The 26,072-nt window shown below is 38.9% G+C and overlaps 1 protein-coding gene across 1 annotated transcript; it reads left to right on the plus strand.

The window, feature by feature from the left end:
• Positions 1 to 15,906: 15,906 nt before the first annotated feature.
• LOC110893355 (protein FAR-RED ELONGATED HYPOCOTYL 3-like) lies at positions 15,907 to 18,066 on the plus strand. The gene is made up of 5 exons (XM_035986200.1): positions 15,907 to 15,923; positions 16,148 to 16,406; positions 16,496 to 17,059; positions 17,368 to 17,535; positions 17,857 to 18,066. The coding sequence occupies exons 1-5, from the start codon at positions 15,907 to 15,909 to the stop codon at positions 18,064 to 18,066; spliced, it is 1,218 nt and encodes a 405-aa protein (XP_035842093.1).
• Positions 18,067 to 26,072: the final 8,006 nt, after the last annotated feature.

Consider the following 26,072-nt stretch of genomic DNA (forward strand, 5'->3'; position numbering starts at 1 on the left):
AAATATGTAAAGTCGGCCCAAAATGACTTGTCAGGATAAGGTTGCTTCGTGTAAGAAAGCAAGCATTATCACCAACAAAGTTAATATGAAACAGGATATCAAGTTGTTGTAGATATAATATGGAAGAAGATGTCATTAGCAAAAGAAAGAACTAACACAAGTTACACCGGAAGTAACATCTAAATTCAGTTCCCCACTGAAACTCCACTAATGGAAGTTACCACTGATGTAGATGTTAACCTGTGACATTTAGATCTCACTGATCACATAAAACTCTAAAAATACAAACCCTTTACCATTGGGATTTGTATCTTCTGTGAAACCCTAATATAAACGTCTTGATTTTGTAATCAGTTACACCCCATGATTGATCATTGGAGGTAGAAAATTGTAGATCTAGGATTAGAGTTGTTAGAGCTAGTGAGCCAAATTGTATAATCCATGAGAATGAATGATAAATATTTTTAAGTTAACTATTGGGATTCCCTCCCGCTTTGCGGCAAGCTTTTCGGTTCATTACAGTACAAGTACGATATCTCCACTCAGCATAGCAATTGACACGTGTTTTACATCGTTTGAACCCATAAAAAGTACTCGTATGAGCATTACACCAGTGTTGTTGGTCGGTATTCGGTTGGTTACGGTACCGATATGGTACTAACACTCGACATAGCTTATAATACCCAAAAAGTACTTTATTGAAAATATAACTCGGTGTTCAATGAATTTTATACCGTCACGTCAAGAAACCATTAGAACGAATACGGTACCGGTACCGATGTTGTTTGGTCATTATTTGATCGGTTGCGGCCATGAAAAAATCACTATATTTGATACATTCGAATATAACTTTTTTTCAAATTGTAGAAAATGTAGGTCCCCTTGATGTATGGATCTTTCACAGAATTGTCAATCTAATCAAGAGTACGGAATCCTCTTGATCAGAATATAGCAGAAAACGTGTAGGAACAGAAATCAGCAATTCACTTTCAAACCGGGTTTCTATTAATTATCAAACAAATGTATTACAATCAATCAAACCCTAACCAATACTCAAATTCGTCCAAGCCTATGTAGCTCTCACGAAATTCCTCACACAAACTGTTTTGGCTTATTAACCTAAACCCTAAAGCCTAACCTTGTTTATATAACACAAGGTTGCAACTTGGGCTAGGTTAAACCTCATAGACTGCGAATTGGTCAAGCCCAATTCGCCCCCATACACCCAATTTGTTGGGTTTGGTTAGCCCAAACATTACAACTAACTATTACAAAGCTAAACTCGCTAACTGTTTAACGTTTAACTAATTACAAGATATCCAAAGACCAAATCTAAGCTGTTGTCACAGAATATGCACCAACTAACTCCCCCTTGACAATAGCTTCATAAAATAACTTTGTCTTCAGTCTTCTTGCAATCTTCATGTAGTCTTGCACTGTCTTTGGTCTTTGGATAGCTTCAGCTTCAATAGCTTCTGTCAGCAACAGACTCCCCCTAAGCTGATGCATCCAATCACCAAATCTTCAACACGTTAGCACTTGAGTAAACTCCAGTTCAGCATTTGTAAAGCAATCTTCAATCTCTTCAACTTTGTCTGCAATGTAGAAAGGAGGGTCTACCATGCATCCAATCAAACTCTCATCTTCACAACAACTTCTCAGCAACCAATTGCTTCAATCTGTATACTATAAAACAAACATCTCGAGAAACCATAAGAATTTTTCAACAAAGTTAAATAAATTATTATTTTTCAAGAGATTGTTAAACTGTATCACAGATTAAGCATTTTCAACTTATCACCAACACGCAAAACTTTTTGTCCAACACACAAGAACCTATATGATTTAAAATTTTGAACTCACTTTCTAACACCGGCTCCCCCTATCAGTAACAATTCCTCCAAGAATAACAGTTTTCTGTACGTTAAGAATTTTTAAACAGAAAAAGACACTATTTTTGGATTTTTATATTTTTGAAAGAAAATAAATACAAAAGCAATAAACACTCTATTTTTGTGAGAATCACCGGTAAGAAGATCATATCAGCACAATCAAACTGTTTCACACAATTAGATAATTTTTTATTTAATTTTTCGTGAAAAGCAGTCCAAGACGATTACCAGTATGTTTGTCCACTTAAACAAAATGCATGAACATTTCAAGTACCATTACCGTATGATACGTTAAGGTAATTTTATTTACTGAAATACTAGTGTGTCCCACTTCAGGATATACCCCCGCGATCAAGGTATGCACAAAGATCCATCGTAGTAGGTGAGTATACTGAATTCATCCATTTTGTTTTTCAACGTTTAGATAATTGGTGATCAGGTCAGTACTTCCGTACAGCAAAGAGGCCAAAATATCTAACGAGGGCTAAGACAAATACCAATTTTGGTACGATTTATGCATTTTGCACATTTGAATGACTCTCTAGGAGAGCTTCTTCATTTATGGGATTTGGCATTTTTTGCTCTTTTAAGATATGGAATTTAATTTGTATTTCCACTAGGTCTTTGGTCCTGAGGGTTCCTATATGTGTTTGGACTATTTGACCTTTGAAAATTTTGATTTTGATACCTTGAATTTTGATTCCAAGAAGCATTATTGTTGTAATTTCTAAAGCCAATGTTATAAAAAGTTCGACCACCATTATTTTGGTATCGATTTTGATATTGACCTTGACTTCTGAAATTATTAGAATTATTATTGTTCATTCTTGGTGAACTGCTTCTAGGTCTCTCATATCTGCCTGGTGGAGATCTAGGCTGAAATCTTGGTTGATTTCTTTGAAAACGAGGAACTTGTGGAGTTCCCTTTTCAGCCTTATCTACACCAATAGCAACATGCTCTGGTTGCTTAGAAGCAGACTTCTTTGGATAATTTGCAACTTTCTCCTCAGTATTATCACCACTCTTCTCTGGTGACTTCTCTCTCTTTTTCTCACTCACTTGTGTTTCATTCTTTTTGTTAGGACAGCAGCTAGCTACATGTCCCTTGGTGTGACATTTGAAGCACGATCTCTTTTTCGAAGACTTCTTATCTGAAGCCTTTGAACTAGATTCAGGTTTTGATGATGATGCCTTAGAAGAATTTGGTTCAGTTTGCTTAGTTTCTGAATTTTCTTTGTTCTTGTTTTTAGCAAACTCTACATTAGATTCGTTTTCAATAACAGCTGTTTCGTTTTGCATGTCACTTCCTTGAACAAAATTAATCCTTTTAACAAGAGTTGGTTTCTTATTCTTAGGATGTGAAGTTTTCTTTTTCAAAACAGGTTTGTTGTTATTATCCTTCTTAGCATCATCACTCTCAGACTCATCACCTTGTCTTGATGTGGAACTACTTGGTGCTGTTGACATAAACTTTGTTAGCTCATCTTCATCAGTTAGGAATGAATAATCATGACTAAGAGGAGGTGGGACTTCATTAAAACCCTTGACTCCCAAACTAGTCTTATCATTACTCTTCTTTAACCCACCCATCATGTGTTTCATAACAAAAATAGAGTCCCTGAATTGACTTAATTTCTTTTCAAGTTCAACAATTTTTAGCATCTAACAACTCTTTGCATTTTTCAGAAATCTCTTTTGTTTTCTCAGCCATCATGTCATGAGCTAAGTCTATGACTTGAAGTTTTTCGTTTAGTGTGCAGGTTAAAGCTTCAATTTCACTTTCATAACCTCTTATCTTCTTCAAGTATATAGATTCATTTCTTTTAGCAAAAAAGTTTGACTCTTTTATGCTCGACATCTCGCTTACCAGACTTTGATTTTGTGTTGACAACCTGTCAACCTCACCCTGTCATTCACGACACCTCAAACACACAGAATTAGATTGTACCTCTTTCTCATGAACTCCTGTAGTTTGATTAGCAATAACCTGTTCAGCTTCACTCTCTTTCTCTACTTCAGCATCCATTTTTGCTTCAGCATTCTCCACTTTAGCGTCAGCATCATTCACAGTAGTTTCAGCCTCATCAACTGACACTATCTCTGCCATGAATGCCTGAGTGGCACTCTCATTATCTTCCAGATGAACACTACAATCATTTGAACCTTCTTGTGCTGTAGAGATCGCAGCTATATTCCTTTTGACATCTTCATTTCCTTGATACCTAATGCATCCCACATATCTTTTGAATGTGTGTACTTTTTGAAGGTATGCTTGATGCTATCAGGTAAGGACATCTTTATTGCAGCCAAGGCTCTCTTTTCAGCCTCATACATCCTTTTATCATTCTCTTGCATCAGCCAACACTCTGGAGGTTGAAGCATCAGCTACACCTGTGGTTGGAATGCAATTTACCTCTATTGAACAAGCATATGCGTTTTACAAATCATATGCTAAGTTAGGTGGTTTTTCTACTCGGAAGGGTGGTGAAGTACACAGTGGTGGTATAACCAAAACTAAGTATTTTGTTTGTTCCAAAGAGGGTCATAAGGCAGTGTGTATTGAAGATCGTTATTCGAAGTCAAAAAAGCCATACAAATCAAGGAACAGGGGGACCATTAGAACTGGATGCAAAGCTCATCTTATGATTTGCACGGTGGGTGATACATTATATACAGTAAAGAGATTTGTTGATGGCCATAATCATAAGTTTGTATGTCCACATGATATTCATATGCTACCAGCTTACAGACAATTGTCAGATGTCTAGGAGGAGATTGTATGGGAACTAGGCACTTTAAACCTTGGTCCTGTCAAAGCTTTCCATATAATGAGGAAACGTTTTGGTGGTTTCGAGAACGTTGGTGCCACGGTTGATGATTGCAAAAATTTTAGGAATCGAATTAACAGCTATATAGGAGAATATGACGCTGACATGGTGATTAATAGGATGACCGACAAAAAACAGTATTTAGCTGATTATTCGTTTGAATATTCTGTTGATGATGACAAACGGTTAACTGGTTTGTTCTGGGTTGATGGGTTATGCAAGCTGAACTTTATGGAGTTTGGGGATGTGATATCGATGCAACTTTCAAGACAAACAGGTAAGTGTTTCAAGACAAATATGTTTTTTTTTATTTTCGCATGTTATACGATTTCCTAAACTTGCAATATCGCAAATGTAGACATTGAAGAGTTGGTGTTGAATATATCGCATGTTATACTGTATTTTTTCGCATGTGATATATGTCTTTTTCGCATGTTTTGTTGGATCGTTATACGACCTGAATGAGTCGATCAGAAGAGTTTTAATCCATATCAAAGGCGGTATTCGATGATATGGACTTGATTACAGCTTGATTCTCCTTAATTATCTTGTTTTTATTGATTTCAAAGCAATACAGATCAGTTGACAATTTGGGAGCACCTCGACTCTGAAATCTGGATCGTTACAAATGAGAAACCAGCTCAGGTATATATAGGGTGACCATTTCGTACGAAACAGACACAGCCCATTTCATGCGAAATGGGTTTTTCCCATTTCGTGTGAAATGGCTTTAGCCATTTCGTGCGAAATGACCTATGCACATTCAAAACCTAATTTTTCGTATACTGAGCACTGGTTTATCCTATCTAGACACACGACTCAATACAAGACGAAATTAAGAGACATTTATGCACCAACAGACTCCCCCTTGGATGTTGACGAAGTCTTCGGCATCGAGTCTTCAGTCTTGATCAGTCTTCTCATTCTTTCCAAACTGTTTGACACTGTAAGCCTCCTTCAATCTCTTTATCTTTTAATTCTCTTGATCAGATCTCTTGATTCTTTAAATTTATCAGCATCAGCAGCTAGCTCTCGAACTCGACTTTTACAATCTTCAAACTCCCCCTTGAATGTTGATCCAGATTACATCAACAAGATGGGATCACGATCTTGAATAGCTCTCATTCTAGAATTGTATTCTGGCTCAAACTTAGCCATGGGGATCTCGCTTTGCTGCTTTTACAGGATCAAAATTGTTTCCTGCTTCTCAGAAATCTGACATTATAATCTATTGACTTTTTGACTTCATTTGTTGTTTTTATCAGCTTTTAATAATCCACTTAAGTATCCAGATCCAAATTAATGACCCTGGGTACTTAATTTGTCTACCAATTCCAACTTAATGATCTTGGTTGACCTGAGACAAAGCAAAACTGATTTTTGTTCAACATTTTTCAAAACATTATTCTGAAAATTACAAGTTTCAACTTAATGAACTTGTTTTGACTTTTCAATTTCACAGGTTTTAACATCATAAGCTCCCAACTCATCTTCCAGTTCAGAAACTTCCTGCATCTGCTACAAACTGTGAATCTGAAGATCAGCTTTTCACTTTGGATTGTCGAAGAAAATAAAGCATAAATGAAAAATCTTTTTGGATTTTGAATAAAGTTTCTAAACTTGAATGCTAAACAGAAATGAAATTCAGTAAATGTAAACTATTTACAAACATATTTTTGGTGAGCGTGTTAGAGAATCATATCAGCTATCGACAAGTTACTAGCACCGTTAAGCTTGATAACATACTAAGTTATTAAACAATTCGCATTGATTGTCGATATACTGATCCATTTTAAATTTTCATACAAATTTCAATCTGTTCAGGATACGAATTAGTGAATTAGAAACTTAGATTATACGCGTGTACCATCTTAGAATATACTCCCGTATCTAGACTACTATATTCAGTCTTACAGGTGAGTGCACACTAATGATATCTGTAAGGGGTAAATGCGAGGCCATGAGAGCTCAGGCTAGAACTTCCGTTCGTACAGAGAGATGATGGCTCGACTTTAGGTGGGTCCCTTTTGGGGATCTTCTTTTTCAACAGCACATGATTAGCATTTTTCAATGTTTCATCATTTTTTATGCTGAGGGTCAGCTTTTAACAACAAAGCAGTGCAGAATATTATACGAGGACTAGGCTATTGCTTCCGCAAAATCAGAAATCCCGGTATAATATCCCAGATATCATCACGTACAAAGACCTAGTATGTCAGAGATAGAGTCTTTCAAACAAGATTTCAGGGGTTACCTATATATCCGAGAGATGTTCCCCACGAAATAAGCAAGTGATAATTTAGGTTTATATCCCAAGCAAACTTACTAAATGTATAAAAACCTATCGACATATCATCAGCGAGACTGTTTAACACTTTAATCATTACAAATCTTTAGCATACTGTAACTGTCTAGCTGATGTACTATCATTTTCCCTTTATACACAAACTCTTTTTCGGTTTTCTATTGTTTTTGGATTTTTGAAATATATCATGTTTTTGGATTTTTGAATTTTTTTATTGTTTTTGTATTTTCTGAAAATATAACCTACCTCCCCTTAAATTCCAAAACAAGTAAAAAATCGACAAACCATTACAGATTGCTGTTCATCATCAGCTACAATGGTACCTTCATCTACGCCAAGAATTTCCTCCAACACCGATAAAAGCTTCAAACCATTCAGTTTTAAAAGATATTGAAAATGGGTTTTATCAAACGCTTTGGTATGTAAATCAGCTTTTTGCTCGTCAGTGTGGATTTTCTCAATTCGTATCAACTTCTTCTCGAAACAATCTCGAATGAAGTGATGACGAATTTCAATGTGTTTTGTTTTAGCGTGATGAACAAGATTTTTAGTTATGTTTATAGCTGCCTCATTATCAACAAAGATAGGGGTGTTAAGAAATTGCAAACCGTAGTCTCGCATCTATTGATGGATCCACAAGATCTGAGAGCAGCAGTTGCTAGCAGATACATACTCGGCTTCACATGTGGATAAAGCGACAGAGGTCTGCTTCTTACATTGCCAGGTGACCAATCGTGGTCCGAAAAACTGACATCCCGCAGTTGTTGATTTAGCGTTAACTTTGCAGCATCCGAAGTCGGAATCAGAATACCCTTCGAGCGTGAAGTCGCCTGCTTTTGGATACCACAATCCCAAAGATGGAGTTCCTTTCAGGTAGCGCAATATCCGTTTCACAATCACCATATGTGAAGCTCTAGGGCTTGACTAAAACCTTGCTGCGAGACAGGTTGGATACATGATATCGGGTCTTGAAGTTGTCAAGTACATCAGCGATCCGATCATGGAGCGATACATCGTTTCGTCTACCTTTTCTCCGGTGAGATCAAGGTTTATCCCACGATTCGTCGCTAATGGGGTGAAGCTGGAGCAGTTCCGGACATCGCAAATTTCTCTAAGATATCATAAACATACTTCGTCTAATGTATGAATATTCCCTTGGGCAGTTGATCAACCCGAAGTCCCAAGAAGAACTTCACCTCACCCATCGATGACATTTCAAACTTTTGCTTCATAACTCTTTCAAAATCTTTGCACAGATCTTCATTTGTTGACCCAAATATGATGTCATCCACGTATATCTGAACTATCAGAAGATGTCCGTTGACTTGTTTGGTGAAGAGAGTGGCATCCACTTTTCCACAGATGAAACTATTGGCAAGCAGATGTTGAGACAACGTCTCGTACCAAGCTCTCGGGGCCTGGTGTAAACCATATAGCGCTTTATCTAGTAAATAGACCTTGTCTTTGTGGATTGGGTCGGTGAAGCCCGGTGGCTGTCCGACATATACCTCCTATTTTACCTTCCCGTAGAGAAAAGCCGATTTAACATTTAGCTGAAAAACTTTAAATCTTTTCCAAGATGCAAATGCTAGGAAGATTCTAATCGCTTCAAGTCTAGCAACGGGAGCATATACTTCGGTGAAATCTATACCCTCCTGCTGACTAAAGCCCTGGACTACGAGTCGAGCTTTGTTGCGAATAATAACCCCACGATCGTCTCTTTTGCACTTAAACACCCACTTGGTGTTTATCTTTCTGTGACCATCAGGCAAGTCTACCAATTTCCACACTCCCAACTTCTCAAACTGACTCAGCTCCTCTTGCATAGTGTTAACCCAAGAATCTTCAGTTAGTGCTTCCTTATATGTTCTCGGTTCGATCTGCGAAATAAAACAACTAAGTGAAAACTCTGTTTGTAAAGGAGCAACTGTAGAATAAAAACAAGTAAGCCCTTGGTCAATTTGTCGTTTGGTGCGGACGCCTGATTGCAATTCTCCAATAATCAGCTCCTCTGGATGGTACGAAAGAGTTCTCGGCATTACCTCGCCCGGAACATCTACCTCGCCTTCCAAATTTATGACATTCTGATTTGCACCTTGTTCACTGACTGGAATTGTTTGATTTGAAATCTGGATTTGCTCCCCCTCAGAATCTGAATCACCACGATTGAATATTGGCCTATTATCAGATTCTAGATTATCATTGACCGCCGTCTGATTGTCAGGAGCATGTTCACGTTCTAAAGATTACTGAATATCATCATGTTCTCCAGCATTGCTTGGACCAGCTTCATTGTCATTGGAAGTTTACCATTGACGCCTAGAAGACTCGGCTGGAAACCTTTCTTGTGATGACTCATATTCTCTTAGAATATCCAACTCATCAAAGAACTCTGGTTCTTCCTCCATGTCAAATGAATCCCACAGAGTGTCATAATTGAAGTGCCATGAGTCACCGGGATTCTGAGGTGGCATTGTATAACCTTGGCATTCAACATTATGTGCTTCAATGATCTGCTTTAAACTTGGAACAAAGACTCGTTTTAGTGGACTTGAGTAACCCACGAATATTCCTTCGATGCTCTTTGGACCAAACTTTCCAAAAGGCTCTAGAACAGTACAGGGAGACCCAAACGGTTCCAGATACTTCAGGTTCAGTTTGCGGTTGTTTATCAGCTCAAAAGACGTCTTGTTGAGTTTCTTCACTGTAAGAACCCGGTTGAGTGTATAGCAAGCGGCTGACACTGCTTCTGCCCAAAAGTTGACAGGTAATTTCGAATCAGCAAGCATCGTCCTAGCCGTTTCAATTAGCGTCCTATTCTTTCGTTCAGCTACTCCATTTTGTTGTGGAGTGTAAGGAGCACTAAATTCTTACAATATACCTCTTTCATCATAATACTCTTCCATTTTGTCGTTCTTAAACTCTGTACCGTTGTCACTTATGATTCTTCTGATTCGAGTTTGATACAAGTTTTCAATTTTCTGAACAGTGCCATCAAACTTTCGAATGTCTCATCCTTTGTCTTCAGAAATGATACCCACGAAAATCTGGAGTAGTCGTCAGTTACTACTAGACAGTAGAGATCACCAGTTATGCTTTTGACGTTCACCGGACCAAAAAGATCCATATGAAGTCTCTCTAATGGTCTCGAAACAGAGTTAACTTTCTTTTGAGGGTGTGATTTCTTCTTTTGCTTGCCTTTGATGCAACTAATGCACTCCCCTTCCAGATGGAAACCTTTCAAATGAACACCGTTTACTAAGTCATTGTGTACCAAATAGTTCATTTTTCGCAGGTGAATATGGCCCATCTTTCGATGCCATAACTGTGACTCCTTTTCACTCGTGACATGAAGCAGTGAGCCTGACCCGTGGTAGTAGTGGCTTCGCTCATATCTAACACATACAGATCATTGACTCTTGGTGCTCTCATAATAATCCATTCTTCAGGAACAACAAACCCTGGTTTCAAAATCAAACATTCCTTATCCGTAAAGTACGTTGTATACATGCGATCACAGATTTGAAAGATGCTCAGAAGATTGTTTTCAAGCTCGGCGATGTAGTTTACTCTTTCAAATGTGACAATACCATTAGATAGAGTTCCTTCACCAACTATTTGACCACCTTGATTGCCTGCAAATCCCACATATCCTCCATTAAACCCTCTAACATCGTACAATAGGGTTTTCTTCCCCGTCATGTGCCGAGAAGCTCCACTATCCGTAATCCAACGTGAAACGGATCTTGGAAGCTCCTACACATATAAAAAACGCTTAGTTAGATTTTGATGCCACCCAAGCCTCTTTTGACTCAGGTAGCTTGACATTGAGGTGAGTTTTTGCAGTGTATAGTGCCGGAAAATTTTTGTCATTCATCTTTAAGCTCTCTTCAGATCCAATCTCAACCTCTTTGTATAAAAAGAAATCCTTTTTCGGAGGTTGACCAGATGATTGGTCTTTCTTTATCACATACTTCTTTTCAGAAATAGACTTTTGTTTCTCAAGTTTCTCATAGTAATTCAAAGGTATATACATCTTCTTCGTTGAAGATGATAATTTTGCAGTCTCAGACACCTTTGTTTTTGGAGAACTTGCTTTCTTTTCTTCAGATTTTGGCTTCCAAGTTTGTTGAGACGAAGCAACCCGTTTGTAAAATTTATCAGTTTTAGTTACCACATTCTTTACGGGTTCAGTTTTGGATTTGGTGTTTTCATTTTTCAAAACTTTCTTCTCAACAACCATTGGAGCTTTTCCTTTTGCATCAACTTTCTTTTTCTGACTCTCAACAGTTTCAGACTTAGGCTTTGAGTTGGTGCACTTTCGTGCAATGTGTCCAACTTTGTTGCACTTGAAGCATGTACGGGTATCAACTTCCCGACTTGTGCCTTCGGTCTGAGGCTGTGAAGCCTTCTTTTCAAAGAACTCTTCATTTAATTTTGAGAAAATTTCAGATTCTTGCTCAGAAAGTGAGCTTGAACTTGAACTTTTCACAAACACCTTTTTCTCAACAAACTTTTTGTTTTGAAAGTTCCTTCTTTGATAATTCTTACCACCCTGATATCCACCCGACCATTTGTTTTGATTGTTGTTAGAAAAACGTGGTTGAACAATAGGTTTTTTGTAGTAAGATTTGTCTTTTTCAAAGTTTAATTGCCTCTTGGAACGTTTCAAACCTTCAATTTCACAAACATTAATTTCGACCAACTTGAACACATTTTTCAATTTATCAACATTCACATTCTCCAAAGGAAATTCAAGATCCGAATACAACTTATCTGATCCCGACATCTTGTACATCACAAGATTAGGTTCTTCACTTAAGTTGTTTTTGGATTTTGATTTCGGAATATATTTATCCAAAAAGCATTCTTCATCCTCAGTTGTGTCACTTTCAGATTTTAAAACATTTTCAACCATACTTTTAACAACTTCTGACTGGACACTGTCTTCATCGGATGATGAAGTGAATGTGACGTCGATTGATTCTGGAAGTTAAACCTCATTTATTTCTTCATCATTAACCAACCCGGACTTTTTCTTTGAAAAAATATTTAATACTGGCGGTGGAACCTGATGATACCCAACCCCCAGTTCCATCCGAGTAAACATCTTCACTAGCTTTGTTCTTCCCAATTGGTTTAGGAACGATATGTTGAAGAACAAAACTTGTGGAGTTGTAGCTGTTGAGTTTCAGATTGATGCGCTCATTCTCAATCTTAGCTTCCTGAAACTGAAGCTTCAGATTAGCAATCTCATCCAACTGTTGGTTGATTTGCTTTTCTTTTAACTGAAGTACTCCTGACAGTTGAAAGTTTTCGTTTGTTGTTTTATCATTTCTTTCATCAGAATCTTTTGTCGTTCTTTTTAGCTTCTCATAATTTTCTGAAATTTGATGGTTTTCATGAATTAACTTTTCATTTTCTTTCCTGATTCGTTCTACGTCAATTTTATCTTTTTCAAGTTTATCAGTTAATTCTTTTATTCTATCATTTGAAGCTTTTACCAATTTGTCACGACTTAGGATCTGATTTTCAACTTCTCTGACTCTTTCTGTCAGTTCTTCAGTCTTTTTACCACTGAGGTAAGCAAGTGTGCTACAAACCTTGCAGTCTTTCATGCAATTTTTGCAGTCACTTTCACTTTTGGCTTTATCAGTCTTACCTGGCTCATTTGTTGAATCATTAGAACTGACCTTGCTCTTTGACTCAGTTCTAGACTTAGGGGCTGTTTGGCAACATCTGAATGGTTAAGTGCTGAACCAGTAAGAGGTTTGAATCATTAATTGCTGAACCAGTAAGAGGTCTGAACCATTAAGAGCCTATATAATTCTTAACCATTCAGAGGCAAATGTCTGACCAATTCAGATTAGAGGTCTTAACCATTCAGACTTTGTATAAATCTTAACCATTCAGAGGCAAATGTCTGAACCATTCAGACATCTACTCGTGAAACAAACAGTCTGAACCATTAAGTGTTGAACCAGTAAGAGGTCTGAACCATTAAGAGCTTCATTAAGAGGTAAACAAACAGCCCCTTAGACTCTACCTCGAACTCTTTCGCTGCAAGAACTTTATCAGCCATTTTCTTCAGATTTTCTGCTGTGAATTTTTTTGTCATGTCGATTATCCCACCATCGACCTTTTTCGACTGTAGCTCTTTTTCTTTCTCTTCTTCTTCACTTCCCCACCACATTCTCTATCTTGCTTCTTCCTCTTCTGCTATTTGCTCGATCAGAGTCTCGACAAGAAGTGTTGATGGTTTCACAAGTATATTTCCCTTAGGATCCAAATAGCTTTCTCTATCAGCATCCCATCTCTTCGCGCTTTTTGCCTCTTTCCATGCACGATAATGTTTGTCTTTCATGCCTTGAGCTAACATCTTTCTGTTGACATATTTTACCTCTTCTGTTCGGGTATCTTTGAAAGGAACGATTTTTGCCATGAAGGCATATCCCACTGCATCTTCTTCCGGCAACACATCACTCTAATCGAATCCCTCATCATCATGGATAACGGCTAATGCTCTTGATTTTTCTTTGGGATTTTCTTCTATCTGCTTCATTCTGGGAGGTTCAGATTTTTTTTGATGATAGATGGCTCTTTTATAATAGTCTTCACGGAAAGGGTTGGCCGTTTCATCAGCAGCTGCATTTCGACATTCTCGTTTAAAATGCCCCTTTTGCTTTCATTTAAAGCATGTAACCTTCGATTTATCAAAACCTAGCTTTGTTGAAGGTCCGCCAATGGAGTGTCTGCCTGTTATCTCCATGAATCTCTAAGCCTTTCTGACCGCACTCGCCATACACCATCTAAAATCAATCAACTCCATCTCTTCGGGGTCAATTTGATCATAATCTTCCCTGGTGAGGTTGGTGTTTCCGATTTTTCAGCAACAAGGCTCTCATATGATTCTAAGACGGATGCCAAAAACACCATTTGCTGTTTGGCTGCTTCTTCGCTGAAGTTTTGTGCATTGTTGAGGTCTACAGCAATATTGCACTGGAACATGTTTTTCGGAACTGACTGTTGTTGTTGTCTTAGAGCAGTTGACGATGATCCTCCATGATAACCACTGCTTGGACTTTCTTGATTTGACATGTTTGAATTTTCTACTGAGAAAGCAGTCTTCGGGGACACAGTTTTGGGAATCATACTTCCTCGATAATATAGGTTAACATTTTGTTGATACGTGGAATTGTTGACTTTGTTCGTTTTCCTGATCTCCAATCCATGACTTTCCAACCTTTCGATTAGTAGATCAACTCTCAGATCACTCGACTTCACTGTGTTCTTCAGCATTAAAGCAAAATACAGCCAATCTTTCTCATCAGGCAGTGAGTTAAACAACTTATCAACCAATTCTTCCTGAGTATACACAATTCCATATCTTGCAAGTTCCAACTTTAAGTGACAGAATCTTTCTATCATCTTTGACACAGATTCATTTTTCATACACCCAAACAGATCGAATTCCTTTTTCAACATTTTTTTCTTATTTTTGACAATTTCAGCACCATCCACACACTTCATCTTTAATTTCTCCCATAGATCTCTAGAATCTTTGTAGTCAATTAATGATATAATATCATCTCTCACTGATTGATGAAGTAAAGTGATGCATTTCTGTTCTGCAATGAAATTCTCTTGCGGAGTATCAGTTAAATTTTCATAGTCAGTTCTTCCGATATCAAAACCACTTCTCATACTCTTCCAACTTTGATAAGCAAATGCCTGTAGCCATTCCTCAAATCTACTCGCCCATCTGTTGTAATCCTCTATGGCCATTAACTTGGGCGGTTTGTTGTAGGTGCCGTAGGCATTATCAACACTCAAAGAGTCAGCAATGGTTTTCTTCGGACTCGGGATTGGTGCATTTTCATTTGTGTGGCTTGTTGTGCCATCTCCTGAACTGCTGGTATAGGCAAAAACATCACTGAACGGATTCAGAAAATCGTCACCCATCTTTAAGTACCTGAAACAATTAACAAACACTTAGACAAATTTTTGAAATTTTAAGAACAAACTTCACAACTGATGTAATTTCATACGAAATGGATTTCAAGCGGAATGGACTTCAAGCGAAATAGTCTTCAAACGAAATGGTCTTCAAGCGAAATGGTCTTCAAATGAAATGGAAGAAAATTTCACACGAAATGGCAGTTTTCATGCGAAATGGTCCAACCAAGTCCAATTCGTACGAAATGGACGAAAATCTCAAGCGAAATGGCAACTTTTATGCAAAATGGACACTTTCAAACGGAATGGAAGTTCAATTCGTATGAACTGATGATCTTTCAAGCGAATTGGCACTTTGGTGCGAAATGGGGTCCACCAAGTCTATTTCGTGCGAAATGAAATCCACAATGTCCAATATGTGCGAAATGGAGTTCATAAGATCTATTCCGTGCGAAATGAAGATCCAGACTTGTCAATCTGTGCGAAATGAAAATCTCGTTCAAACGAAATGATGTTTTTGTCAAATTGATCACGTTTTAGGTCAAATTATGGTCTGATTCTTTCAAGGATTTGTTAAAACTGTGTTTTACATGATATATGTGAAATTCAAGCCATTTTAACCGTTAAATCCTGATTAATTTTGAAAATTGTGAAGAAGAATGAGTAGAAGTCAGAAATTCCGGTGAAAACAAGCTGAATTGGTATGAACTCTTCCTCCTGAGCTCTGATACCACTTGTTGGATTGTTATACGACCTAAATAAGTCGATCAGAAGAGTTTTAATCCATATCAAAGGCGAAATTCGATGATACGGACTTGATTACAGCTTGATTCTCCTTAATTATCTTGTTTTTATTGATTTCAAAGCAATACAGATCAGTTGACAATTTGGCAGCACCTCGGCTCTGAAATCCGGATCGTTACAAATGAGAAACCAGCTCAGGTATATATAGGGTGACCATTTCGTACGAAACAGACACAGCCCATTTCGTGCGAAATGGGGTTTTCCCATTTCGTGCGAAATGACCTATGCACAATCAAAACCTAATTTTTCGTAAACTGAGCACTGGATTATCCTATCTAGACACACGACTCGATACAAGACGAAGTTAACAGACATTTATGCACCAACATGTTTCAATGTGTATTTCGCATGTGTTTGTTCAGGTACAAGATGGTGTTTGTTCCGTTCACTGGCATTGGCAACCATTGTCGAAATGTAACCCTTGGAGCTGGGTTGTTGTCATCGGAGAGCATTGAATCCTATAAATGGCTTCTGAATTCATTCATAAAGTCATTTGGGCGGCAGCCAAAGGTTGTAGTGACGGACCAAGACCCTGCTATGAAACAGGCTATTGAGGAGGTTTTTTCTACCAGCAGACACCGATTGTGCATGTGGCACATAATGAAAAAATTTGCAGATAAGGTATAACATGCTATATTGTCTTTCGTTAGCGTTTTTTTTATAATATAGATTTTGTTATAGGTTGACATAAAAAGGATTTATCGGTATAGGTTGGACACGAGTTGTGCAACAACGATGAGTTTAAAAGGAGGATGTGCGACATTGTATGGACTGATTCCATTGAGCCTGAAGAATTCGAGAGGCAGTGGAAGTTGGTGATGATTGAGTTCGGTCTCAGTGAAAACAAATGGATTGATGATATGTTTTCGATGAGAAACATGTGGATTCCGGCTTTTTACCGGCATGAGCCCATGTCTGGTCTCATGCGAACAACTTCGAGATCAGAGAGCGAGAATCATTTTTTTTGCCAGGTGTCAAATTCACAACTCACTCTTGTAGAGTTTATGAATCAATTTGACGGTGCAATGGATGTCCAAAGGTTCAATCATAGAAAGAATGATCATATTTCAAGATATACTGAGCCTGCTGATTGGAGCGAAAATACTTTGGAAAAAGATGCTGCTAAGATATACACCAGGTCTATATTCTTTGATCAGCAAATAGAGATTCATGGAACAATTTCCGAATGTCTGCCGATGGACACCAAAATCGAGGGTCCACAGATCAGGATATTGATGAAAGACTTTAAAGCCCATGGAGATGGTTTATTAGAGGTATTATAGCATATATATTTCAAACATGCGATTTTGAAAACCTATTTGCGAATTTCATTTTCAGTACAAGATTTTGCAATATCGATTTTGATGTACGAATGCGATTTTAAATTTATACAACTAAATGATTTTTAGACATGCAAAATTGTTAATTTACACATGCGATTTTAGTTTTTAATATATATTTTTTCTTTTGGTTTTCTTAGGTGTGGTTCAAGAATCTTGAAAATGATGTAACTGCACAGTGTAGCTGTTTGCGTTTTGAGCAGTATGGGCTGCTATGTAAACACATCTATTTTCTTTTCAAGATGTTTGGTGTTAAAGAAATACCAAACAAATATTTTATGAAGAGATGGACAAAGGATGTGGTTCCGAATGAATTAAATGTGAAGTACAATTTAAGGGTGGGTGACAAGGATGTGCAACACAAGGCTAAATGGATTGCTCGTGTAATCATCCACACAGGGGAGTATTTGGTTAGCAATTTGATTTCCGGCCTTGATCAACTTGTTTTAGTGAGGGATCAAATGATGCATCTTAAAGAGAGAGTTGATCAGAGTCATATAACCACGCAACTTGATCCAAAATTTGACCGATTTTCCAAGTTGATTGGTTATCAACAACCAGTAACTAATGCTCCTCCTACTGTCCGTGTGCCGGCTGGTATAAGAAACAAAGGTCGTGGCTCGCATAAAAGGATTAAATCCAAGAAGGAACAAATGATCAGCCGCAAAGGAAAAAGATCTAGGACATGTAGTGTATGCAATGTAAAAGGTCATGATATTCGGACTTGCGAGATACTGAAAGGCAAACAACAAGGCAAACAACAAGGCAAACAGCAAAAGAAGAAGATGAAGGGTGTCCAGATTGAAAAAGATCCCAGAGATAAAGACAACGAGGTCGAAGACGATAAAGAGGAATATGAGTTTGAAGATTACAGTAGTGATGATGGATCTGAAGAAGAAGATCAGTGGGAGGAGGTTTCAGAAGATGATGAGGAAGATTAATTTTTTTTAAATGTAAATGTAATTTTATATGAAAACATGCGATTTTATACTCATCTGTTTATATCATTTTTTCATGCGATTTTAGTATATAAACATGCGATTTTATATGCATCAGTTTATAATTAGTCTTACATGCGATTTCACTTTTAGTTCATGCGATTTTGAGTTATCTTGTTTTTTGTGACAAAGATGTCTAAATCATTCAGGCGATTTTATATTATAATTAAGCATAAGATGTGTTCAAAACATGTACCCAAAATATAAAATAGTTGTTATTGGCTAACACAGCTATAACCATAAAACGATTAAACAGAGAATTTAGTTACTTGAAGCAAAGATTTTGTCACGTTCAGCAGAGCTGAACTCCATCTTCTCCTTCACAGTATTTAGAGCATCTTTCAGGAAAGAGAAGGCTAAGTCATCAGCTTGAGATTGCTCTTTTATATGATTCAAAGCTGCGTCTCTAAAGCTTGATGGTGGTTCTTCAAGTAGTCTCTCCCACATCTCTTGATTTTTCTTGATTTCTTCAAGAATTTTCCCCTGCACATCAAGAATCAAATGAGAAGAGGTGACATCGGTGCTTATTTCTGTCAATGTGTGAGTTAACAATAGCTCTTTTATTGCAATGTTTTTTTTATTTTTTCTGAATCTTCAGATGCCATTTTTTGTGGGTGTGTTGTGTGTATTTTTGTGTTCTATGTCTTAATATAGAAGGTAGTTACTTGGGTATTTTATATTAAAATAGTAAATTTATTATGTAGGTAGGGTGGTAAGTTCAGTAGTATTTATTGTAAAATTGATCACTACATGTCAAATTACAGTTACATCGGTAATAAATTAAGTTTTTTTATATAAAATAGTTAATTTTTATTTATTTTAGTTATTAATTCGTAATTTTTATTTTTTTTTTTTTGCATTTTTTAGGTCAAAGTAATTTGAAAGTATGAGCAGCATTTTATTCAAAATCGCATTTGATTCTAAAACGAATTCGCAAACTTTAAGAAATCTCAAAGATAATTAACTTTTTTTGAAATCGCATGTGTAAAAAAGCATGAATTCGCAAACTATAAGAAATTTCAAAGATTATTAACTTTTTTTTTTGAAATCGCATGTGTAAAATCATGAAGTCGCACATCATAATACATCTTAAACATATTACCTTTTTTTGTAATCGCATATAATGTTATATGATTTCGCAAACTTTATAAAAAACACAACCTTTCTTTTTGTCTGAAATGTTTTTTGCACGTTTGATATGTATTTCGCATATTTTATTTGAATTTCATCCTGCATCATCTTCTTCGATAGACGGTCTATCTATTTTGTTTCAGTTCTGAACTTCCAAATTCAGCAGAAGTTCAATTCGCCGAAGGAGTTGGTGAATAAGAATCGATCAATTTTTGATTACTTGTTAGATTTTCGAATACGATTTTGAATAAGAATCTTACGGTATGATTTGAGGTTTTGTTTGCCGATTATCAGGGGTTTTTGATTTCGTAATGGATCATTTTAACCTTGGCGGTTTCATATATATATTTTAATTTGATTAATTTAATAGTTAAGCACGGGGTTTAATTGAGATGATCTGACGGTTGTGGTTATAGCGTACGTAATGTAAGGTTAGGCATATTGTATGATAACCGGCCTATATATAGGGCTGTAAACGAACCGAACGTTCAGTGAACCGTTCGGCGGGAAGTTCGTTTACGTTCATTCGATAAGCTTAACGAATGAACACGAACAAAAAAAATTGTTCGATAAGCTTAACGAACGAACACGAACAAAGGTCTCGTTCGTTCGACTGCGTTCGTGAACGTTCGGTAATATGTTTGTTTATGTTCGTTCGTGTTCGTTCGTTTATGTCCGTTCGTGTTCGGTTTTTTATGTTTATTTTTCTAAAAGTTTTTAATGTTTTATTAATTTTTTACTTTCCCCCATATGTATTATTTCCCTCTCTCTGGCCCTCTCCCTCTTTGATATCACGCTCATTCATTCAGGCTATCTCCAATCGATTGAACCCAATATCATCCATCCCTTCAATCTTTAAATGGTTATATTTAACTACTTTCTTTGTGTACAATGTTTAAGATTAACGGCGTCTTTTTTAATTTTCAAAATTAAAGTTCATTTATGTCCGTTTGCGTTCGTGGTTAGTGTTCACGAACTGTTCGCGAACAACCAAAATTCCTTAACGAACGAACACGAACACAAACTTCTGTTCGTCATGTGTTCGCGAACAGTTCACGAACATCCAAATTTCCTTAACGAACGAACACGAACATAGCGTTGTTTGTGACACCTCGGATCTTTCCGGATAACCTTTCGATGTAACAAACGTGTACGTAATCGACTAACAGTAAAAATGTATGAAAAACTATTTGTTATTATGGGTTATGTGCCGATTTACTTGTGTGTATGTATATATATATCAGTGTTATATATATGTGAACCAAACCCGAGACCCGACTCGAGACCACGGTCTCGAGTGAACAGTGAAGCACTTGGGCCGTTTGGGCCTTGTAACCGAGAACCCAACCCGGAAACCCCTAGCCCAACTCGGTACATTATATAAACCCAACCCCACCTCCCTTATCCATTTTACACACTCATCACACTCTCCCTCATTCACTCTCTTCTTCACTAAACCCTAAAACCCTAGCACAACACTACAATCCCTCTTCCTCCTCTTGGGTTCAACCAAATCAAGAACATACTCGGCATTAGCTCGGAACCACCAACCGGAAGCTCATTCATCGAACCCACACACCTTAAGTCTCTACCGGTTAGTGTTTATATGCTCATGATTGTTGATGTTTGTTATGGTTGTGTGCTTATTAATGCTCGATCGTGATGTTATTGCTATAAAAGACTTGTTAGATGATAAAGGTGATTTCTTGAAATGATTATGTGTCTTAATGAAAAATAACCCGGTTTGGTGTTACATGGTTTTGATATTATGCTAGATGTTTGTTTGAATGATTTTGGCCGAATAATATGTATGTTTCGGATATGTGCTAGTTGCTTGAATGATCATATCAAGGGCTTGATTATGAGGTTTTAAGTGCACGGTTTTGGGTTTTTAATAGTATGTCTTTGTTTGAATGATTTTCAGTTTATTGCTTGAATGTTCTGTTAAATGATGATGATGAACATGAAGAACAATTTGAATGCCTTTGAAATATTTTTGAAATGTGTACATTTGATCTGTTTTGGCTAATGATCAGACAAACAAACATGTTTTAGTGGAAATGGTACATAATTTTCATGAAAATGCATTTCTATTGGTTCGTACAAATGACAGGTTCTAGAAGGGATTGCCATGCACGTTATCACGGTTGCGAGTCGCAACCTTTGGTTGCTACTCGAAACCACGCATGACCAGTCGAAACCTCCCAGTTGCGAGTCGCAATCAGCACGCATCAAACCTAGTTGCGAGTCGCAACCACACCCGCTAAGTCGCAATCTCCGGTTACGATTCGTAACCAAAACGTGACGGACCGAGACCGCAGTTGCGAGTCGCAACCTCGGTTGCGAGTCGCAACCACCTTAGTTTCGACTGGGCTGTTTTATGTTATTGGGCCTTGACTGTTTGTCTTGTTGTCTTGGGCTTCAACTGTTGGGCCTCCTGTGGACTGGACTTCATTTTGATCTGCTACTGTATGTATACATGTTGCTGTCGTATTTCTGCCTGTTAATTGTTTGTATACGTGTATGCTATACGTGTTTACTTGTACCCGACTTGACCCATACTTGGTAACCATGCTAGGACGTGGTAACCAACGAGCTTAACCAAGTAACGTATCTTACCGAGCAACCCAAGGTGAGTTCACAACTTAAAAGCATGCGTCCCGGTGGTTTGGGACACGAGACTGAAACAACCCTATCCCCTTGTAAAGGGGATACCGTCTACATTCCTTCCCTAGTTACTGGGAAACAAACTTACTTTATCTTCCCTTGTATTGGGAAACCCTTTTTAGTTAATTACTGTTTATACGGAATGCAACTAACGGCACTAAACGCAACTCTATCACTCAAGTCCCTACTACATAATACCGATTAGTCGCCGGTGCCAGGCGAACGGGTTATTAGTTGATAGCGCTATTTAGGTCTTACCAGCCTCACACCGTGCCATGGTATGGGATCGGTCGTGAACTAATGTACTCAGGCATCCGTCAATGATGATAGAACATTGACATCGGGGCATCCTGCGGAAACGCATTCGGTTACCTAGTGTTCGGTATTGGAAAAACAGTTTAGTCGCTAACTTTTGGGGTAGCTCCCCATGGCATGTATAAACGGATAAATTAACTGGTGAAACGAGTTTTTGGTAATTAAAACTGGACAACTAGTGAACTCACTCAGCATTATTGTTGACCCCTTACTGCATGCTTTGCAGGTGACCAGTGACTGGAGCAGCTGCTTGGGATGTGTAGTGGTCGTCTGCCCGTGTGTTGGGCATTTATTATGTTTACCTTGCGAACAATGTTTAAAACTGTTAATTATGCTTCCGCTACATTTACTCTGAACTTAAAACTCTGAACTTGATATTTGCTAATCTTATGGTTAGTAAGTATTACTTTAAATATTAACCAATGCTTAGTATAATTGGTGGCTGGATCCTGGTCAGTCACGCCCTCGAAGCGGGTGTTACCCGCGGGTGGAATTTGGGGGTGTGACAGATTGGTATCAGAGCCATTGGTTATAGTGAACTTGGTTTTAAAAAGGGGAAAAATCTTTTTGAGAAAAACCAGACTATAACCCGTGACTCGTGACGACACTACACTCCAAGTACAAGGCTCGACTTATCTGACCTCATAGCTCGGACTCATAGTTACTTGCTTGATTGTCTTATGTTTCTGCTTTACTATACGTACTAGTTTGCCTGATTAGATAGATACATCTTCTCTCTTCTATCTTATTCTCGCTATCACGCACTCATACTATGTTTTCTGGTTATGAAGACAATGAGTGGACGCGGACGAGGAAACGTCAACATGACCCAGGCTCAGTTCACTAGCCTGCTCAACACTGTGGCTGCAGCCTTCGCAGCTCACCCGATAGGTAAACTCGTTGTTTTAGGATGTTTAGATCCTACCGCCACATCGTCTTTTCGCCTCTAAACCTATTTCGCTTCACTCCTCACAACAGGTCAGCCTGCACCTGTGCAACCACGCGTCTGTACCTTCAAGACCTTCATGGATTGCAAGCCTCTTCCGTTCAGTGGCACTGAGGGTGCCATAGGACTCCTGCACTGGATCGAGAAGGTCGAAGCTGTTTTCGCTGTCTGCGAGTGTCCCCCTGCTAATTGGGTGAAGTTTGCTACTGGTACTCTGGAGGGAAGCGCACTTTCATGGTGGAAAGCGCAAATTCAAATGCTTGGTTTGGAGACTGCTAACGCTACTGCGTGGGAAGATTTCAAGGACATGATCAAGGAAGAGTACTGTCACAGGGATGACATCCACAAGCTGGAGAATGAGTACTATGAACTCAAGATGGTTGGGTCAGAGATTGAGACCTACACCAAGCTGTCCAACGACTATGCTGCTCTTTGTCCAAACATGTCTCGACCTATGTATCGAAGGATCGAACTGTACATCAAGGGTCTGGCTCCAGAAATCCGAAGCCATGTAACTTCAGCCAACCACACTACCATTCAGCCAATCGTTCGACTTGCTCACAAACTCACTGATCAGGCTGTGGAAGAGGGCAGGTTGCCCAAAAGGATCAGTGCTGCGGAAGGAACTTCTAGTGATGGCAAACGAAAGTGGGATGGAAATCAGGGCAAGGATGCTAACCCTACTCAAGCCCCAGCTCAGCAAAGGAAGACTGACAACAACAAAGGCACTCAGCAACAGGGTGGCTACCGGGGAAACTACCCTAAGTGCAACAAGTGTAACAGGCACCACAATGGGGCATGCAACAAGGGTCAGTGTCAGCGATGCCACAAGATGGGGCACGAAGCAAAGGATTGTAGAAGTCAGTTTCCGGCAAGACAGAATCAGCAACAACCCCAACAGCAGCAGCAGCAGGGAAACAACAGAGCATGTTTTAAATGTGGGGCAACAGGGCACATGCGAAAAGATTGCCCTGAACTGAATCAGAATCGCAACAACAATCAGGGAGCTGGGAACAATGAGCAAAACAACAATGCTGGGAATGCAAGGGGAAGAGCTTTCGTGATTGGAGCTGGAGAAGCGAGGAACGATCCCAACGTCGTGGCGGGTAAGTTCCTACTTGATGATCGTTATGTTTCTGTGTTATTTGATTCCGGTGCCGATGCCAGTTATGTATCCCTTCGCATTAGTAAGAAACTTAAGCACTCGCCTGCATTATTAAGTACTAAGCACACCGTCGAGATAGCTAATGGTAAGAACATCGAGGCCACGCATGTGATCCACGACTGCACCTTGGAATTGTCTGGCCATACGTTTAGTATCGATCTTCTCCCTGTCAAACTCGGAAGCTTCGACGTCGTCATTGGTATGGATTGGTTATCCAAACACCGCGCTGAGATCCTCTGTCAAGAGAAAGCAGTTCGTATACCTCGCCGTTCTGGTCAACCCCTCATCGTTAAAGGCAACAAGGGTGGAGAAGTCACAGGCATTATCTCGCTTTTAAAAGCCCAGAAGTGTTTGCAGAAAGGGCACACCGCTATCTTAGCACTCGTCACCAATACCCACGATAAGGAAAAGAGGATTGAAGATTTTCCTGTAGTACGCGATTATCCCGAGGTATTTCCTGAGGAACTACCTGGACTCCCTCCTCACCGTCAGGTCGAATTCCAAATCGAGCTAGCTCCCGGAGCAGCACCCATAGCTCGTGCACCGTACCGTTTAGCCCCTGCAGAACTGAAGGAACTCTCTACGCAACTACAAGAACTATTGGATAAAGGATTTATCCGTCCTAGTTCATCACCCTGGGGAGCCCCAGTACTCTTTGTCAAGAAGAAGGACGGCACATTCCGAATGTGCATCGACTACCGTGAGTTGAACAAGGTTACCATCAAGAATCGTTACCCTCTCCCGCGCATCGACGACCTATTCGATCAATTGCAAGGATCGAGTTACTATTCCAAGATTGACCTGCGATCAGGCTACCATCAGTTGAGAGTACGTGACGAAGACATCTCTAAGACTGCGTTCAGGACCCGTTATGGTCACTATGAATTTCTCGTCATGCCTTTTGGAATGACCAACGCACCTGCAGTGTTCATGGACCTTATGAACCGCGTATGTAAGCCTTACCTCGACAAATTTGTGATTGTGTTCATCGACGACATCTTGATTTATTCGAAAAGTCAAGAAGATCATGAACAGCACCTACGCCTTATCCTCGAACTCCTTCGCAACGAGCAACTGTACGCCAAATTCTCTAAATGTGACTTCTGGCTTCGAGAAGTCCATTTCCTCGGCCATGTAGTTAATAAGAACGGAATTCATGTCGACCCAGCTAAGATCGAATCGATAAAGAACTGGCCTACGCCTAAGACCCCCACTGAAGTTCGTCAATTCTTGGGTTTGGCGGGCTACTACCGCAGATTCATTCAGGGATTCTCAAAGATTGCACAACCCCTCACGACTCTTACTCAGAAAGGCGTCGCCTACAAGTGGAATGCAGCATAGGAATCTGCTTTTCGGAGGCTTAAGGATAACCTCTGTAGCGCTCCTATTCTCTCGTTGCCTGAAGGTACTGACGACTTTGTGGTTTACTGCGATGCGTCTATTCATGGGCTCGGTTGCGTGTTGATGCAACGCGAGAAAGTTATTGCCTACGCCTCACGACAACTCAAGACGCATGAAAAGAACTACACGACGCATGATTTGGAACTGGGAGCAGTGATCTTTGCTCTTAAGATATGGAGACATTACCTGTACGGTACCAAGTGCACCATTTACACCGATCACAGGAGTCTCGAGCATATCTTTAGGCAAAAGGAATTGAACATGAGACAACGTCGATGGGTCGAACTCTTGAATGACTACGAATGCGCCATCAAATACCATCCG

The sequence above is a fragment of the Helianthus annuus genome, chromosome 17 (assembly GCF_002127325.2).
Source record: "Helianthus annuus cultivar XRQ/B chromosome 17, HanXRQr2.0-SUNRISE, whole genome shotgun sequence".
Taxonomy (NCBI): domain Eukaryota; kingdom Viridiplantae; phylum Streptophyta; class Magnoliopsida; order Asterales; family Asteraceae; genus Helianthus; species Helianthus annuus.